Source organism: Sciurus vulgaris, assembly GCF_902686455.1.
Source record: "Sciurus vulgaris genome assembly, chromosome: 14".
Classification (NCBI taxonomy): Eukaryota; Metazoa; Chordata; class Mammalia; order Rodentia; family Sciuridae; genus Sciurus; species Sciurus vulgaris.
In genome coordinates this window covers 93,282,509-93,302,684 of record NC_136475.1, presented here as the reverse complement: position 1 = coordinate 93,302,684, position 20,176 = coordinate 93,282,509, and the positions used below count along the sequence as shown (strand labels likewise).

Sequence of the window (20,176 nt, the reverse complement as noted above, 5' to 3'; positions counted from 1 at the left end):
GATTATGAAGAATAATATTATAGTTTATAATAATATTTCAGATTTTTGATGTAGTCAAAATGTCATCCTTATTAGTAGTTCCCAATTCAGCTTCTTTGAGTATCTCAATAAATACTCAGGAACAAAAATTTAAGACTTTTCAGTATGGAGACTCCTTAGAAAACATGAATAGAACCACCATTTATGGAACCACCATTTGACCCAGCTATCCCACTCCTCAGTTTATACCCAAAAGACTTAAAATCTGCGTACTACAGTGTTGCAGCCACATCAATGTTTACATGTTTATAGCAGCTCCATTCACAATAGCTAAACTACGGAACCAACCTAGATGCTCCCAATAGATGAATGGATCAAGAAACTGGTATATATATACAATGGAATATTACTCAGCCTTAAAGGAGAATAAAATTATGGCATTTCAGGTAAATGGATGGAGCTGAAGGCTATCATGCTAAGCAAAATAAGCCAATCCCAAAAAACCAAAGGCCAAATGTTTTCTCTGATATGTGGATGCTGGATTTATAATGGGGGGATGAATGGAAGAACTTTGGATTGGGCAAAAGGGGAGAGGGGAGGGAAGGGGGCAGGGGGTGGGAAAGATGGTGGAATGAGATTGATATCATTACCCTAGGTGCTCTATGATGGCATGAGTGGTGTGACGACACCATTTACAACTGGAGAAATGAAGAGTTGTGTGCAGCGAATCGAAGTGTATTCTGCTGTCATGTATAACTAATGGGAACAAATAAAATTTTTTTTAAAAATGTAAAGCTTTTAGTAACATCAACCATGTCTGACAATAAGGACAGAGTCTTAGGGCCACTGAGAAAGGCAATTATCCACAAAAACACAACAAGACTTTACTACTAAAACCATGACTCAAAAAATGTTTGGAGAAGACGTCCACTGTCCCCCACCATGCCCCAATTCCAAGGTCTATGGCCTCCACAAGCAGACGATGAGGCAGCTGTCATGGCTAATCCTCCAGGGCTGTATTTCAAAAAAGTGGCACTACGGCTCGGATCTCCCACTCCACAGCCACACAGAGGACCACTCACCTCTCTTCCATTATATGTCAGGAAAAGCACTAAAAGACATTTATGTAGAAAATGGGGGGGGGGGTTCCCCAAACAATTCTGTATAGCTCAAAATTAGCAACAAGAAAGAAGGCATGACTCACAGTTCTTTGCATCCGACACTGTGGCTTGTAATGCAAGCAGCCTGCGAAGGGGGAGAGGAAGAGACACCCCAGAGATGAGCAGGAGCCCAGCAGCCCAGATCGTGAGAAGTCAGGACCCCAAGGAAGGACAACATCAGAGGGCCTCTGGAGGGGTGAGGGAATGGGCAGCCTGTAAGCAGCCGCTGCGTTTCAGTCATCTGTGACCTCTGGTGAGGGGCTGAGGATACGCTGAGAAGGAGACTTAGCCCAGTGTTCCCGAGAACAACGTCCAGGAAGGGAAACAGGCGGTCGGCAGGCTACAGCGCACCTCTGCCGTCGCTGGGTCCTCAGGTTCACTTCGTCCGATACACATGTATTTTTGCCTCTTGGCATCTTAAAATCGAGAATCCCTTCACAGCTGACGCCATTAAGTCCTCGTTAGTGGTACGTGAAATAATGGTCTACCTTACAATAAACGGCATCTTCTATTGTTCTTACTCCCATTAAGAAAGGAGGACACGGGGAGAGAGGAGCTGTGACCCGGGCAATGGGCCGAGACTACTGTGCAGGCACGCAAGGAGAAGAAGGCAGGATGGCTCTGGAGGCGGGACTGTCACCCATGCCTGGGCACAGGAAAGCACCACGCAGGTGAAGCACACCAGGTGTACGAGGCACAAATGACTCGCTCTGCTAGGAGAGAGGGAAAGCCTGGCTCCACCGCCAGTCACGACGGACAGGGCTGTGGAAGACCCGCAGGAATTGGTGCGGGGGCAGCGCTCCTTGCAAACACGAAGGCATGGATGTGCACCGTGGGGCGTGAGTGGAAGTGCACACCTCCATTACGGCGGGCCTGTCACGAGGGCACCATGAAGCTGCCACACCAGCAGGGGTGACATGTGGCCTGAAACCAGGAGGCAGGATGGGACAGCCAGGAAGATCGCCAGGGGAACAGAGCACAGAGAGGGCGCAGGTCCCAACCAAGGACCAGCAGATGGGCGGACTGAGGGGCGGCAGTGGGCCTGATGTTGTGGCCCTTTCCTGAGCGCTTGCTATCCGCCGGGCGCTGCTCTAAGCACTTCACAAACACCAGGTGCTCACAGCAACCCCAGAGGAGGATGAAGCACAGGCAGCTCAGGGAGGGCTGCGCACGGGAGGAGCAGCAGGACAGCGTCTTCCAGCCACCCGCCTGGCTGTCCGGGCAAGAACGTAGCCAGAGCGCGCGTGTGCGAGAAGAGATCCAAGGTCACCTGAGACACGCGGGGCTGGGGGAGGATGCGCGGGACAAGGGGCAGTGAAGGCTGTCCTCTGCCCAGAGAGGCACCTGCAGACCGCCAGCTCCCAACTCCCAGCTGGGGTCACTCCCCGTCTGCTGTCTGGGCTGCTTCACTCCTTACCCCGCATCTTAATCGCCCAAGAGTTAGCTGTGGCCTCAGCTCACGACTTTTAATTACAAATCTCTACTGTCTGCCAAGCACGGGATCAGTGAGTGACTGGAGAAGGCAGCTACAATGCAGACTGAGGTTTGAAAAGAATGGGAAAGGGGAGAGAGAACATGGACTACGATGACCTTCCAGAGAGCTGGAGGCTTCAGCCTGCTCACTGTCTCCACTGGGCTGCCCACGGGCGACAGAGGCCTGTGTCCACCCAAGACGAGAGAGGTGCCTGGGGACAGGGATATGCAGGAGGGCAGGAGAGGGAAGGCACACGCCCTCCACCACCCCTCTGGACTCTGTCCTTGGTCTTTGTCATCCCCAAAAAACTGAGAATTTCAAAATATTTGTTAATCCAAGAAAAATGACAGTAAATCTATTACAAACCAGCATAAATAACACCTCTATGAAAAGTAAATATTTCAAAACAAAAGCAAATTAGTGAGAAGGACGGCACTGCTTCACATTTTTACTCTAAAGAGATTTCTTAAATCTCAAAACGGGATTCCAAAATGGTTCCACCACGACATCACGCCTTCCGCTGCCTCTGGAAGGCCCCATGCCACCTGAAAGACGGGTGGTGGAGCGGGCAACGCGGTAGCCTCCAAGTCCGTACCAAACAGCTTTGACTTCACTACCTCCCAAAGGACCTCAGGGACTTCCAGGGTCTCTGGACCAAACTGTCAAGCAACTCACGGTAGGTGACACTGGTCAGGGAAACAAAGAAGAGCCAGACGCACCCCCGGGCTGGCGGAGCAGGAAATGGAGAGTCAGCAGACAGGTCAGCACCATTTTTGCTTATTTTTCTTTCCTAGTGCAGAGCGGGTAAGATATATCAGAGTCATGCCTCGGGCCCCAACGTTCTGATAAGACAGTTTACTCCCCAGAGGTAAGAACTGCTGCTCTGAGTCCTGTTACTCAGCCGGAGCAGGGCAAGGAAAGCAGCTAGGAGTCACTGATGCCCCATGGCGCCCACACTTCACAGAAGTGACCAGGTGAATCAAGAACCTAACTCAGGAATCAGAATTAACAACTCTAGGGCCGGAGTGCAGCTCAGTGGTAGAACATTTGCCTAGGATACACAAGGCCCTGGGTTCACTTCCCAAAACTCAAAAAAATTAAATTAAAAACAAAAAGAATGAACAATTCTAGTTTCCCAATTTAGTTTGAATACCAAGATTACTTATGTTACTTGCATACAAACCAAGTAACAATAAAGGAAAACAACCCTAAAAAAAGGATGGAATGCTGAAAATTTCCCAGGGAAAATCCACACAGCAGTAAGGTGAGAGGAGCCGAGTCTGGTAGCCAGATACAAGAGGCTTGTAGACTCTGATCCAACTTAAGCTTCTACTGAGGACAAGCTGCGTGACCTTGGCAAAGTACTCAAGCTCTCTGGGTCTGTTTTCTCCACTGAAAGCTGAGGTTGCAGACTCCAGCCAGGGCAGTTAACACTGATCTGACACAGCAGTAGTGTCTGCAAATGTCAGGGGCCAAGAGAACTTAGATATTAATAAGACTCTGTCAGTAGTTAAAGCTGCGTTGACTAATACAGATTTCATCTTGTTTTATTGGATTTTATCCGTAACTCAATTTGACTACTTCTAGGAAATCTGAAAGTGCTGAACAGGTAACAGAAGACCACATTTCAACTAGGAACTGAAAGCAGACGACCCTGTTGGATTCTTGAGAGCAACGTACAGAAGGCTTCAGAGGAGCAGCAGAACTCATCTCATCTGCGAGGCTCCGCACGGCCAGCTGACCTGGCTGCCTGCACAGACGCTTCCGGCATTTGTGCCACAGACAGTAATGCAGGAGTCCAGTGCAAGCCAGGACCCTGCTGGGCACGGGGGCTGTGCGTCTCTGTGGGTGGTGGCACAGCACCACGCTGCCCACTTACACAATGGAACCCAAACAAGGGCTTCAAGGGTGAGGCGAGGCTAGAAAAGGTGGGTAACAGCCAGTGGACGGCTCCTCGGGGAGCAGGATGCTACAGGGCACGCTCTCACCACAACAGAGGGACTGAGGCTGGAAAACCACTGCGCACTCGCCCGTCTGCCAACGATCAAAGGAACCCTGTGCTTCCTCAGGGAGTTCAGCCCTTTGCGTCAATGAAATCGGGCCTGTTTTTTTTTTTTAAGTATGTAAGGATAAAAATGAAAATAAACAGCATGAGAAGATATCAAAAGCTGCAATTTAAACAAGGAATAAAAGCGATTAAGTGTAAAACAAAACTGGGATTCTTACATAAAATGCAAACAGAAATGCAATCACTGAAACAGGACTCAAACACCAGAGAGATCAGTGGTTTAAAAAAAGATCACGTGGAGTTTTATTAATAATCAGGAAACATAGGAGGATGTGTTTCTATCTGTGTACACTATTTTCAATTGATCCTCCCCTCCTTCAATTTACTAGAGCAAAAATGAATTACTGAGCTAAGTAATTCAATCACACTAATTCTACAGAACCAAATTTTAGTATTTCATACTTCAAAATTTGAGTAGCTACAAAGGGTACTTAATTTAAGCCCATTTCTAAACGTCTGAAAGCTCCAGCATCTAAAAAAATATGACAACAGGGAAAGCTTTGTACACTGGTCTTCTGAACAGCCGCTCTCCAGCTGCTCTCGAGCTGTGAAAGCAGCCTGTCCACCACAAGCTCTAATAGATCTTTACATTTTTCTGAAAGACAAGTGCTGGCTGCCCCTTCCTGAGTCTGTCGCCTTCTCCTACAGCAAAGCACGCCAGGGCACACTGATCTGCAATGCCCAAGGTCAGTTTCTAGGCCAGGAAAGACCAGCAACCTCACCTCCTTACCACAGGCAAAGCTCACCTGCCAATGGCCTTCCACGAAAATGCCAGGAGGCGTTCAGAGCACTGGGCGTTTCCTCTGTTTCCCCTTTCCTTTCAACACATGCTCTAAGTAGATGATTTCTGTTTAATAAGCTGGCATTAAGACAATGTCACGCCAGACCAAGGTGCGGTGGCACACACCTGTGATCCCAGTGGCTCAGGAGGCTGAAGCAGGAGGATCACAAGTTCAATGTCAGCCTCAGCAACAAGACCCTGTCCCAAAATTAAAAAAAAAAAAAAAAAAAAAAGGACTGGGGATGTGACTCAGTGGTTTTTTATCAAAATTAAAAATTTTTTTATCAAAATTTTTTATCAAGAATTAAAAAATTTAAAAAATTTAAAAAAGATCACATTTTCCCCTACATGAAGTTCAACTATCTAAATGTATTTTTAATTACATTTTAGTCAAGTGACATTAACATACTACTCTAAAGTCTATACTTATTAGTATTTTAACAATCAACCTCAAGCACTTATAAATAAAATATAAAAATTTGAGAAATTTTAAATAGATTCTAGAGGCTAAAAGATCCGCAATATTACATTTTGATAAAGATTAAGAAAATGACAGTCATAATACAAAGTCTCAACAGTATCTCACTCTTTCAAAAATCAAGATTTTTACATCATCTGGTAAGCAAATAAAAATTTCTCCAACTTAAATTTTAAAATGATTTTTAAAAATCTCAGTAAATAAGCAATTTAACAACACCAGCAACAAAGATGGGTTTCACAAACCACAGACCTTCCAGAGCTGCCAGTTGCCAGTTTTGTTTTTGTTTTTTTAACCAAAATTGAACCCAGGGGGCACTTTGCCACTGAGCCACATCCCCAACCTGTGTTTCTGTTTTGTTTTGCATTTTTTGTTTTTTTAAGACAGAGTCTCACTAAGTTGCTGAGGTTGGCTCTGAACTTGAGATCCTCCTGCTCCAGTCTCCTGAGCCACTGGGATTACAGGGTGCACCACGAGCCAGCTACTAGTTCTATGACCATGTTCAAGTGGCCACAGAATCTGTTTCCTCACTTGTACAAATAAATATCACTTCTCACCACACAGGACCAACCTGACAGGTAAACAAGGTATTTGTTTAAAAAAAAAAACAAAAACTCAACAAAGTGTTGGGCCTGCAGAAGTCAAACCATCAACTCTCAAAAGTCAAAATCCAAAGACTTCTGGAAACCCACACTGCTTCCCACATGGTGAGGACAGAGCCTGCACTCTCCCGGCCAGCAACCTGTGGCGGGCCACACCCCAGGGACTCTCATCCAGCAAGCCCCATGTTCCCACGGTGTGTCCCGTTCCTTACCCAAAAGGAAGAAAGGTAAAATAGCCGTCACTCCTGCTTTTTTCGTCACTTCCACATGATCACAGTGCTATGTGGACAGCATGGGGTCCAGGCAAGGAGCAGGAGGACTGTGTTCGTCATCCTCGAGGATGGTTACATGGACTCTTATTTTTTTCTTTAAATATTCTGGCGAGGCTTAAGACCATGGTATAAAATTAAGATTAGTTTCTAAGAAGTACCCAACGCCAATAATATTCTTAATTATTACAACTACCTCATTATTTTAAAATAATATACCGTAACTATTTTCAAGACCAGAAAGACATATCATCCAATTAGATAACACCTTCAAAGTTCTTTTGTTTTTATTGGATACCTGGGTGCATCAGTTATTAAACAGGTGTTTTAGACAGTCCTGATAGAGCCCCAGCCCGTAAGTAATATGTGCAGGTTTCTTTCAACCATTATACATTCAGACATAATAAAACACCCAAAATAAACCTTCTCTTTACCAAAGAGGGTGTGTGAGTCTCGTAAGCATCCCTACATGAATGTAACCCCTCTACTTCATTTAAAAACCCTGAATGCAATAAGAAAGTGCTCGCCTTGCTTGTTCAAGAATGACTGGCACCTCTTTAAGAGGGATTTGGTTTACAACTGGAAATAAAGTTAAGAATTGAACAATCTCCATGAGCCCCTACACTGACAGAACAGTATAAAGGAATCTGAGCCGTGTCCTTTTGAACTGATGGGACAACGGTATGTTCTGAAGATTTTCAAAAATCCAACAGGACCTGGGGCATCCTATTCCCTAGCCAACTCCCTCCGGGAACAGAAATACTTAAAAAGCTTACATCGTAACCACACCATGCCAAGTGACCACTGCAGTCTTTTGAAAAGAGACACCTGCACGTTTGCTCTCAGGAAGAATGACTAAGGCCCTCAAACGCCATCACAGGGCGTGGTCCCCCTCTTGGCTCCCTCATTTCTCCTCCATCTATTGAGGAAACTCTTTTCTTTTGGTACGACTGGAACCCAGGGCTTCACACATGCTAGGCAAATGCTCTACCAATGAACTCAATATTTTTTATTTGAAACAGGGTCTCCCTTAGTTTCCCAGGTGAGTCACGAACCTGCAATCTTCCTGCTTCGGCTTCCCAAGTAGCCGGGATCACAGGCATGCGCCTGCATGACCAGTCAGGGTAATTTTTGAAGGACATGTTTTCTAATCTCATAGTTAATATTTAAAACTAAAATGGTACAATGATAAAAAGCACAAGCCAGATGGAATTAGACACACCCAGTTCAAACCCCAGGTCCACCACTCACTAACCACCATTTCTGGTAAGACGGGCATTCCCTACCTGCCTCTGAGGGCTACTGCCAGGATGGAATGCTAATGTGCGTGCTAAGCAAAGGGACAGGCACCCCCAAACTGCAGAAATGTCAACAAGATAATACTAAAAGTCAACTGTGAACTGCTACTCGTTTTTAAGATGAGTGTCAGAAATACCAAAAGTACCTGTACCTTTATTCCAACCACTGAAAGGCTTTTGAATATAGTTCACAAAGAGCATAAGAGAAAAAAACCTGAAGTTCACTTTCTTTCCTGCCACATTTTATTATCTCTCATGGGATTGTCCTCAATGAAGGTAATACTGTCCCCTCGGGGTTCCTGCTGAGCAACTAACCACTGCTAATTGGCTTCAGGAGGACACATTTTCAAATGGCTTGAGGCTTCTGCCCGCCAGACCACAGTTCCCAGATCCTCCTCCATTCTGAACACAGTCCAGGCAGCTCTGACACGTTTTTATCTAAGAACCCACACTCACGGCCCTGGTGGGTAACAGGTGAAGCAGACCTGACACTATCTGCCTTTCAGGGTCATGGTGGACAGAGATAAGCCACATGAGCGAAGGCGGCCCCTCCTGTCTCTAGGTCCAACCCACCTGGCCAGTCACCACATGTCTACCGTTCGGTGGTGAGAACAAGAGGAGAAGAGCAAGCAGGAAGAGGCACAGGACAGACACGCTCTGCAAGCCATCCCATCAAATGTGGCACCCAACGCAAAAAGCACAGGTGAGTAGGACCTGTCTGGAAAGCAGTTACAGAAACGCTAGGAACCAATATCCAATCAAAACAGATTCTTAAAAGAAGTTCAAAAGCAAAGTCATAAATACCCATTCAACAGGCCACAACAGGACAGTAACTTCATGTTCCGAGTTTCTACCATCTGTGTGTTCAACAATGGTGTGAAAAGGTATCCCTGCCGAGAAGCGCACACTCTGAGAAGCACGATGAACTGCAGTCTGTGGGGTCACCGGGACAGCACGAGTACTTCCAACAAGTCCACACCGGCATCGTCAAGCAGACCAAAGACCCAGCAAAAGAAAATGCTTTACCCCAAGGATGACTTCCGAGCTCAGTTCATCCAGAGGTCTGGACACCTGTCCTGGTAGCCAAACCCTCTACCCCAGCAAGCGCTTGCCATGCGGACACCACAGCGTGGTGTGCACACACCCGAGCTCCTCGGCCATGGCCCTTAATCCACTGCAGGCCCAGAAAGGCAGCTTCCCAAGGCTAAGGGAAATTTAGCACGGCGGGAAACCAAACCCACTTCTGGCTTCAAAACAGAGCTCACAAGATCCATACTAAGGCCGCCCTGTGGAAGCCAAAGTCTGAATTTGATCTTTTCTCATATCCTCCTAGGCTGCGAGTCAATTCTCTATCATCAATAAAATGGACTTTTGAGGAGAACACCTCTTTATTGTTTCCAACATTTTAAAATACTTATCCTTCGGTGTAATTGTTTGTCTTATTCCATGAACATTCAGTGGCTGGGGCACAGCCTGGGTGTCCCTTACTTCCCAGTCAGCCACCCCCCACTTGCCTTCTTCCGTGACAGTGATCACGATGCCACCATCGGCACAAAAAGTACTGCTGCATGGACCACTGTCCTAGAGCTCCCAACTCAACTGAATTCAGAGGGGTGGGCCACATGGTCATTATTTTGAGTTTCTGGACATCTTTATCCACAGGATGGAGACTGATCGAAATGAAGGGGTAGCTAAGGCACATGATGGGAGGTTTAAAGTCACTTTCCTGCAGCCCTCACAAAATAATCCCACGCACAGGGTGGCCACATACTACAGGCACACAATTTGACTGCATATACTTAAAAAATCTTACATTTTTTAGATAATTTATGTTGTTGAAACTCAGCTGCAACACACAAAGAAAACATTTCAGCTCCATTTCTCCTGGCAAACAGGGTTCTCCACTCTTCCCTTTCAATGCCCCACATTTCTGATATTCAGACTGAATAATGGCAGTTCCCTTATGCTGTGTTCCAAACATCTCAGGACTACTGTTTGGAACTCAAAACAAAATTTTCCCATAGAAAAGTTAAAAAACCAAAAATGAAATACAAGAAGGGTGCCTTGATTCCCACGACTACCCACAAAAGCTTATTTAGCACGTCAGAATACAGAGCCCAGCCTTCCCGATGCCAACTCGCTCAGACCGAGACACGTTTCCCTTCCCCTCCTCTTCCACGACCTCAGTGGAGAGTCCCCTGCACACACCCCTTCCTTACCCCAGCCCTCTGCTTCTCCCAGTTCTGCTCCCCTGGGAACAGGGACAAAAGAACAGCCCAGAAGACGCTTCACACACAAGAATCGGGCGAGGGACTCCGCTCCTGGGTGCAGAGGAGGCAGGGAGAAGCAGTGACGGCGGACAAGACGCCTCTGGGGCAGGCCTGTGTCGGAGCCGTGGTTCTCAGGGAGCAGAGGCTGTGGCTGGGCAGCAGGAGCTCCGGGAGGTTACACACACAGGGTCTGCTGTCACGCAGAGTCCCGCATCTTCCCTCCACCCACCCATTCAGTAAACGCTGGTTGCTGTACCCCACCCAGCAAATAAAAGAGGCGCAGCATGATTGCTATCACAGAACTTGCAGCCGACGAGGGCAAAATCTCAAGGAGGGGTGAGAGGGAGCATGGGAGGAGGAAGGGCACTGCAGGTGGAGCACGAGGTGAACGAGGCCTGTGGGAGGAAGACGGAATCCCCAGGATGGGAAGCAGCTCAGCCCTGGAGAACGAGCCGAAGGGGCTGCCGAGGCCGGGAAACGCTCCATCCTCCGTGCATTCTTCCGGCAAGTACTTACTGAGAATGCACCAGGTGCCAGGCTCGCCCTAGGCCCTGGGGGTGGAGCAAGCAAAGGGGGCACGTGCCAACTCACTCACTCCACGGGAGGGAGACGGGTAACTCCCACCAGGGACCTGCCACCATGCCGCCAGCGCTCAGCTGGGGAGCTCCATGCGCTCGGCACACCTACCAGGGCTTGACCTCAGTGCTGCCAGCTGGGTCGGACATTCATGGACACACGGGGATCGTCCCGTTACCGCACCCTGTTTTCATAAGAAAGGCCACGTGTGTCTGTTTTTAAATCATATATCCTAGATAAATGCCAGATAAAAGAATCCAGCCTCTCTACACTCCTGGGTACATGATGAGGAATGGGACCCTCCACCCTGGAGAGCACAGGGGAACTATTACACACTGACCTTCAGCCCGAGAGGGAGGCGCCCACAAGTGTGATCTGAGGTAACATCGTGCACGCCCCGCACTCGCTGCTCCTGGCCTCTCCTTCACGCACACACGCTCCCCACAACCCTTCCAATCGGGCTGCCTGGTAAACCACCAGCACTTGCACTCTGGGCCCCAGGCCACGCTGCGGGCCGTCATCAGGCCCTTCCAGGCCGCCTCTTTGGCCAGCCGAGACCCTGACTGGCAAGCACCCTGCCCTCCGTTCTTCTTGCTCCTGGATGGGTCAGCTATGTCTCTAAGCTCTCCTGGGAGCTCTCGCACTGGTCTAAAATGTGCACTCACACCTCCCACCAGACCCCAGCCCTCAAGGAAGAGGCTGCGGAAGAGCCTGGCGCCCCGTGCAAGGTACCAATTGGTCTAATAAAACAAACAGATGGACACGACCAAAAAACCAACAGCCTCACTGCACGATTAACAGCCCTTGCTGGAATCCTGTCTCCCACAAAACCACCAGGTCACCTACCCACGAAACAGAGCTTGCAATTCGTGCTCCTCAGGGAATCTGCCACAGCTCTGGCTCTCACCTACATATGCCCGAGGCACATGTTCCACCCATAAACCCACTAGGCCTGAAGCCCCAGCAAAGGGCAATGCCAGTAAATCCATCGCTCAGTCCCCCTGCCCCAGAGTCAGAGGTCCTGTGAACACTAAGACCAAAAGAACTTGACAGGACTGAGTCAGATGGAATCAGCATGAGGGGCACAGCAGGGTGCAAAGTGTCCTAAGGCAGACGCGTGGAAGGGAACTCTGAGAGCAGGAGCTGAGCCGGCGCCCAGCCGTGGGCCGCAGCGCCAGCTAGAGAACACCAAGTCAAACATGCTCTTGGGCCCTGGCACACACAGGGCCCAGTAAACTGGCTTCAGCTACTGCCATCCAGAAAGCATGATCCCTGGAAGAGCAGAGGTGAGGTCAGGAAGGAGCAGTCATCCCCCCAGGTGAGCTTAAAGCACACACTGTGGAGACAGTTGTAAAACATAGCATGATGCCAAGACCAAGGGGAAGAGCCGACCCTGATCTCACTCCCTAATCCCATTGATCATCCCGAAAGACTCTCCTGTTTGCTGATGTCTGTAATTCCTTAACAGAAACAGCTTTTCACTTCATAAAAAGAAACGAAGGGCAAACTGCCTGCAACACGCAGGAATGCGTGTTAGTCCAGGGGTGAAATCACTAAGAACAGCAGGCCTGGAGTAGAAGAGGCAGGGGTGCCAGGCCACAACCCCTGACCCACAGCCTGGCTCCAGTCACCCGTCCACACGGCGAGGGGCCACCCCTCCAGTGGGAAGGTCAGCAGCAGTGCCCCTGTTCTGATGGGGTCAGGACACAATAGGTACCACTATCCAAAAGCAAAGTGCATGAACTGAGGCGTAAGGCAGAGGAAAGGGAGAAAGTCAACACTGAAATGACAGGAATTCTCAACTCTTTAAGGGCGCTTTATAGATTTGAGGGGGAAAAGGTACAGGTACTCATAAATACTGCACACTCTGGCTTCTCGAAGCTCCTATGGTAGCTTATCAGGATTACATCCAGAAGAGAATTTAGAAGGCAGCTGGCACTCTCTCATACAGCATTCAAATCAAAAGGACAAAGCAGTATTCCACAAATCACACTGTTACTGAGGTCATCCTTCCTTGGGCCAAAAATGTGCCTTTTCACATTTCAACTAGAAATCCAATCCTGACTTGGCAACCCAAAGACCAAACCACCCTCTCCCTGCCCACATTCAATGGGAGCTACCAGGTCTCCACTCCAACATGTAGGCTTCCTTCCTGTGAGGGTCAATGTTATTTTTGAACCTTCATTCTTATAACTAAATTCAGGAAAATGTGGATGCCTAGGAACATTTCTAAATTCACTTAAATGAGAAAATATTTTTAAAATCCTTAAACTTTTCAAAATTGTGCCTCAATTTTAATATTGATCATCCTGCTTGTAAGTCCCTTTATAACGGTCATCTCTGTGTGTGTGGGTGGCGACGGCGGGTAACCAGAGCTGGAACCCAGGGCCTCTCACATGCCAGGCAAGTGCTCTGCCACCGAGCCACGTCGCTGGCCCACATAATGCTTACATTTTTTCAACAGCTTTATCGAGGTAGAATTCACAAGTCATAAAATCCACCTAATGGTAATGTACAGTTTGATGGGTTTTAGTGAATTTATCTCACACCAATTTAAGAATCTCCCATTTCCATGTGCAGTCAGTCCCTGCTCCCAGCTCAGCACTAGCAACCACCAATAGTCTCTTCACTACAGTTTTGCCTTTTGTAGAAATTTCACATGTGGGATCTTGTGTGTGTTCTCCCACCCAGCACATGGTTCTGAGGATCCATCCGTGTTGTGCCAAGCTCCTTCCCACTGACCAGCAGAGGTCCACCAAGTGGAAACGCCACAGGTCACTCACCAGATGGCATGTTTTGGGTTGTTTCAAACGTGGGCTATTGTTGAACAACACAGCTATAAACAGACACACAAGTGTCTATGTGCACATGCTTTTGTCTCTTTGGGGGTAGAATTACTACTATGGTAAATATATGCATAATTTTTTTAAGAAACTGCCAGACTCTTCCCCTCAGGGGCTGTCCCACTGCACCTTCCTACCTTTTCTCCATATCAGCACCGCACCTGGTTCTTCGGGGCTGTGAAGTAGTCGCTTGCTGTGGTTTTAATTTGTATGACCATGGTCCCAAGTATCTTGTCATATGCTTATGTTGCATTTGTATATCTCTTTTGATAAGCATCTGTTCGAATATTTTGCCTCTTTCTTAATTGGATTATTTGCGTAATTTGGAGCAGTAAGAGTTCTTTAAATGTTCCAGATACAATTCTTTACCAGATAAATATTTTTGCAAAATATCTTGGTCTGTGGCTTGCCTTTTCACTTTATGAGCAGTGTCTTCTGAAGAGTAATTTTTAATTTTAATGAAGTCCCAATTATCAATTTTCCTTTTGTTTGTGCTTTTAACATCACACCTTTGCCTAATCCACTGTCAAAAATATCTTCTCCTGTTTTCTTCCACAGGTGGTACAGTTTTTGTTCCCACATGAAGGTCTCCAATGTATCTGAAATTAAATTTTGTGTGTATTTTAAGGTAGAAGTAAAGATGATTTGATGTATGTCTTCAAATGTCACAGTACCACTACTGAAAAGACAATCCTTTGGCACAGTAAACTGCCCTAGCACTTTTGTCAATAACCATTTGGCCATATTTTGTTCAGCTAATTTGTATGTCTATCCCCATACTGTTGTGTACTGTCTTAATTACTAGAACTTTAAGCTAAGTTTTGAAATGAGGTAGTGTAAGTCCTCCAACTTTTTCTTTGGGGGATATCCCAGGTACTTTGTGTGTCCACTTAAAATTTAAAAACATCTTGTCAGTTCTGCAAGAATTCTAACTGGAGTGCACTGGAATTTATTGATCAAATATGGATGAACTGCCATCTTAACAGCTCCCAATCCATGAAGATAGTATATCTTCATTTATCTAGGTCTTCTTTAGTTTCTCTCAGCAAAGCTTTTCATTTCCAGTGTAGTAGTCTCATGCTTCTTTTGTTAAATTTATTCCTAAAGCATTCTTCTTCTTTTTTTTTTTTTTTTTTTGGCACTGAGGGTTGAACTCAGTAGCACTCAACCACTGAACGACATCCCCAGTCCTTTTTTTGCATTTTATTTTGAGACAGGGTCTGAGTAGCTTAGTACCTCGCTTTTGCTGAGGCTAACTTTGAACTCTTGATCCTCCTGCCTCAGCCTCCCAAGCCACTGGGATTACAGGCATGCACCACCACACCCAGTCATCTTTTTGATGCTACTGTGAATCAATTTTAAATTTTCATTCTTAGACTATTGATCTCTAATACATACAGAAATAACAATTTATATATTTATATTCTTTACATTTACTATTCCTTTATGTTGTTCTCAATAACATATTCTTTACTTCAAGTGTTAAATATCAGATATTACCTCATTATGCCACTTCCCTTCTATCAAAAAAGCTATACCAAAAAAAGGCAAACATTTCCACCATCTTTTTAGAAAACCAAGTGCTTCAGAACAGTAATTCAAAGTAAGCCATTAATAAACAAAGCTCATACAATCCACTATTTGTACTATGATACTTAAAATTATACTTAGCAAAAACTAAACTTATACCATATATATTTTTTTTAAGTTGGTAAGAAGAGTCTCTTTCTGCTTCCCTATCTTAAAATCTCTGACAAGAGTTTTCTTAGTTTACAGGTTTGACCCAAACTGACCTACCACCTCTTTTTATAAATAAAACTTAACTGAAGCATAGTCATGCTCAGTTAACATACTGTCTACAGTTGTCTTTGAGCCATAACAGCAGAGTGTTAATAGTTGTATTAGAAGCAATATGTCCTACAAAGCAGAAAGTTCACTATTTGGTCCTTTACAAAGATAGTCTGCTGGCTGCATCAAGCAAACATTGCACTCTCCTAAATTAAGAAGAATTAATATCCCAAAATATAGTGCTATAGAATGTTTGTGTCACCCCATAAATTTCAATCTTGATACCTAATGCCCAAGGTGACAATATCTGGAGGTGAAGTCTTTGGGAAGTGATTATATCATAGAGCAGAATCCTCATAGAGCTCACAGAGAAGCTCTCTTGCTCCTTCTAACACGTGAGGTTACGAAGAGGATCTGGCTAATTATGAACCAGAAGGCAGCCTGCACCAGACACCGAATCTGTGAGCCTGACTGTCCAGCTTCCATTGTTTATCAGTCACCCAATTTATGGCACTACGTCACAGAAGCCCAAACTAACTAATAAGATATGTAGGATACTTTATCCCTAAATATTTTTCCTTGGTCTTTATCATCTAAACTTTTCGATTATTTTTCCTCAAAATTTTTAAAATTTATTTGAAAACATTGGCTATTAAAAAAAAAAAAAACAATGAATACTAGAATAAATTAAGTTGCAAGAGTAAATTATCTAACATAGACCAGAATAATACAGCACATACACAAATACTAAATAAAGGGATCTATAAAAATCAAACTTATATTGTGTTAAAAAATTTTAATTTACACATAGATCTGTTTTAGAATACAATGATACAGTGAACACTTCATAAAGATCACAAAGCAAACAGATTCAAGAATTTTAAAACTATTACATACTAGGAAAAGTACAAATTCTTCATTTTAAACATTTAAAACCTGGTTGTTCAAAAAATATACATACCATGTAAAACTAGTCTGAAAGAAATAAGCAGAATTGTATTATACACGGACAATAACTTTGAGCAACACATAAGAATGGTCCAAGTCCCATCTATCTAGTGTAACTGGGTGAGATTCTTAAGTTCTGATCCATTAAACGCTTTAATATAAAGAGCTAAATTTTAAAAATGAGCATGTATGAGTAACAAGAGAGAAAACGTCAAACAAGAAAACATAAATGAGTATAAACCAAAATAGAAGAGACCTTAAAATATCAAAATACCCATTTTTCCAATCAATTATTCCCCTGCTATTTGTCTCCTTATAACAATGCAGATGGCAAACCTAACTCATCCTAATCTGTTTCAGCAGCAGTGTAAGATTCCAACACCTGAAATCTATTCTAAATATTAGCTGCATATATGCAACTATCATTTTCTCTTTGAAAACTTAACATATAGAAGAAACACACAACTATTTGTCTTACCATAAAGATGATTTTACACAACTGTGTCTCTTAAGCAGAACTATCCAATAGAATTTTCTGCAATAACAGAAATGTTCTCTATATGCACTAGCCACATGTGGCTGGTAAACAACTGAAATGTGACTAGTGTAACTAAGGACCTGAGCAGTAAATGTTAACTTAAAACAGCCACATGTAGCTAGTGGTTATCATACTGAACAGTGTCCAAAGTATTATAAAGTTAACTTCACAGACTGCTATTGCCTTTTAGAAAAGAAATAATTTCCTTTTACTTGCTATGAATTAACTAAACTTCGAACCTCAAGGCATATTACTTTTGCTTTAGCAAGTAAGCAGCACGTAAATCCTCTTTTCAGTAACACAATCTGGTTTTCCTCCTGCAGCCAAGTGAACACCACACAACTCATTTCCATCAGGCGTCAGGGTACTACGGTTTCTATCTTGAACCTGTCCATCTATACAATGTTTTAAAATAGGGTCATAAAGGTACAGATTGCCTCAACTAAGACACCATCAAAATGTTCTTTTTCCTCTTATAAAAACTAACTCAAACTTCAAGAACTTTTAACTGTTGTTTTATAGAAGTAAGAGTACAGATAGTATCAATGGAAACTGAGAAGACCACACATCACAGAAGAGGGGGTGACCAATAATGTAAACACTGAGGATGCAAAATAAAGTGAGACTTAGAAAAGGGCTCATTAAAAGCTGTAGGTCTATTCTCTTGTGCAAAACTCTTACAGACATGAGTTTCCGAATTTTAAAAATAAAGGGCAAATGTTATACATCACATATCAGGTATTATGCAACACCCCAGCAGGATCTGCTAGTGCGCTCTGTCCCTGGGTTTTCAACTGAGTGCCTTTTACATATTTCTAATTCCAAATTTACCTCTCTAACCCACTTACCCAGCTCCCAATACACGTACCTAGTTACCCGACTCCCATTACACAGTCTCCAGTTACCTAAAGTCAACATTCACTTACTCAGCAAATACTTATTGAGTGTTTACCATATACCAAGCACTGTTACAGGCTGAATATATACCCACTTGAAGTGCTCTATACCCTCAAAATGCCCCCCACTTTCAGGTTCCCTACCTTAGAAAACAGTGCTTCCCTACTGGTAAAGTCAGAAACCTGGGACTTCCTTGACATCTTATTTCCTACCTGCACTACCCATCAATCATCCAGCACTTCTAAATTTCCCTAACTCTCTCTAATCCCTTCGCTTCACTTCTCCGCTGCTATCACCTATTGACTAAGCGGAGGCAATCTGGCTCCACAAGGGACATCTGAAAACATCTGGAAACATGGTTGTCACCCTCAGGGAGTGCTACCAAGATCTTCTAAACACCCGTCAGTGCACAGGTCAGTCCTGAACCTCTGAGAACTAGCCATCCTAACACAGTAGCAGTGCTGAGGTGAGAAGCTGCACTCGAAATGAAAGGAAGTGACAGAGTGACTTTGTTTCTCCCGTGGTGACAGCTTCTTCAGGAATTATGATCAGGATTATTTTCAGCATAATAAACGAAGTTCTCTGAGTGAGTACTCACTTGTGCACGCTCTCCACTCCCATTATGATCATGATGCAGTAGGAAATCCCACTCTGCACGAGAAAATGTAAGGCATACCTGTAACACAGTTAAGAGTCCTGTTAGAAGAAGTTACAGACACTGAGTTCAAATCACTTAGGTTAAAAAGTACTTCCACAGAACCAGAACATTCCCAGATAAAAAATAAGGAATAAAACCTTCAAAGCCAAAAAAACATTGTGTGAACACACTGGAGAAGTAGCCCTGTGTGCAGCCCCAGGAGCTGGACCAACCCCTAAAAGTCACACTCAGTGCCCCAGCATTCCACGTCTCCTAGCAACAGAAAGCAGTGTGGGGTGTGTGGCTCAAGGATCACAGCTGTCCTCCTACTCAAGGCACAACGGTAAGTAGGCACAGAGTGATGGGCAGAGTTCAGGAAGCCCTACGCAACAGCCACTGCCTCCAGAGCTGACTTCTCCAGCACCAGTGTTTTACCCTGCTTTTCTCTGTTGAACAACGGTACTCGCAAAACAACACAAAGAGCTGAGTAATTAGCATTTCCTAAAAAAAAATGAGTATGCCCAAATCTAGTCTCAAAACAATTCTAACAAATGCACTTTTTAAAATTTTTTTCGTTGTCAATGAATCTTTATCTTACTTATTTACTTGTTTATTTATATGTGGTGGTGAGGATCAAAACCAGGGCCTCACACACGCCAGGCAAGTGCTCTACCACTGAGCCACAACCCCAGCCCACAATTCTAACCAATTTAGAATACATTGGTCATCCAGGAATTTGCTGTAATGTGTCTATAAGATACTCTGGCTTAAATGGAAGCATTTTCTAATATCTTAACGTACAAGTCAACCATCAAATGAGAGTACCAATTTATCCATTCATTGCACAAAATTCAGGCAATGTATAATTAGAATCTCTGGGATTAAAGTCCCTCAAACCATAACTGAGATCACACGTGTGTGCACGTGTGCACTCTCTCTCAATCTTTCTCCTTTGGTGGCACCAACAATTTATGATAAAACTTTCAAATCACTGTGCACAACCTAAAATATTAATAAATGTCTAAGCCCATGATTAGAATCACTTTTTTAACTTAATCGTCATGGAATAACTGGCACTACCAAAGCACTACTAGCACTACTTAAAAATCTGAACACATTTTTCCATGGATGTACTATAATAAGGAAGAAGCTCCAGAGCAGTCACAGAGGAGAACTCGCTTCGCCCACAGGGCTGAGCAGGCCAGCCTGCTTCTGTCTGTCTCTTGCGCACCACAGAAAACGGTGCTGGCCTACGGCGCCACTGTCGGCAGAGAGCGAGGAGATGGCTGGAAGCCTTTACCAGTGTAAGTGCAAATGCAAAGAAGCTTAAAAGAAAAGCATGATTAATATGCACACTGCTCAAAATCATCCACACCCTAATGACTGCCAACACTAAAGATCCACTAACAGACTTAAGTGAAGGTGTTGAGGGACTGCTAGATTCTTGCACAGGCTTTTAAAATGAGAGTACAAGTCATTGAAGGTACTTATCTTAAACAAACAAACAAAAAAAAAACAGGTTGCAGTATTAGTCGGGAAAGTTTTCTTTTTCTATGAGTGAATTTCCTTG

General features: G+C 44.6%; 1 protein-coding gene across 7 annotated transcripts in view; it reads right to left on the bottom strand.

The window, feature by feature from the left end:
• The window catches only part of MBOAT2 (membrane bound glycerophospholipid O-acyltransferase 2), a 133,868-nt gene that overhangs the window by 65,956 nt on the left and 47,736 nt on the right, over positions 1–20,176 (bottom strand). For 6 of the 7 annotated variants that reach the window (XM_079110966.1, XM_079110961.1, XM_079110960.1 and 3 more), the window contains one exon: positions 18,568–18,645. The exons of the other annotated variant lie outside the window; for it this stretch is intronic. In XM_079110966.1, the coding sequence (XP_078967092.1) occupies positions 18,568–18,599 (32 nt within the window). In that variant the 5' untranslated portion in view covers positions 18,600–18,645. The remainder of the gene's footprint in view (positions 1–18,567; positions 18,646–20,176) is intronic. 7 annotated transcript variants of the gene reach the window in all.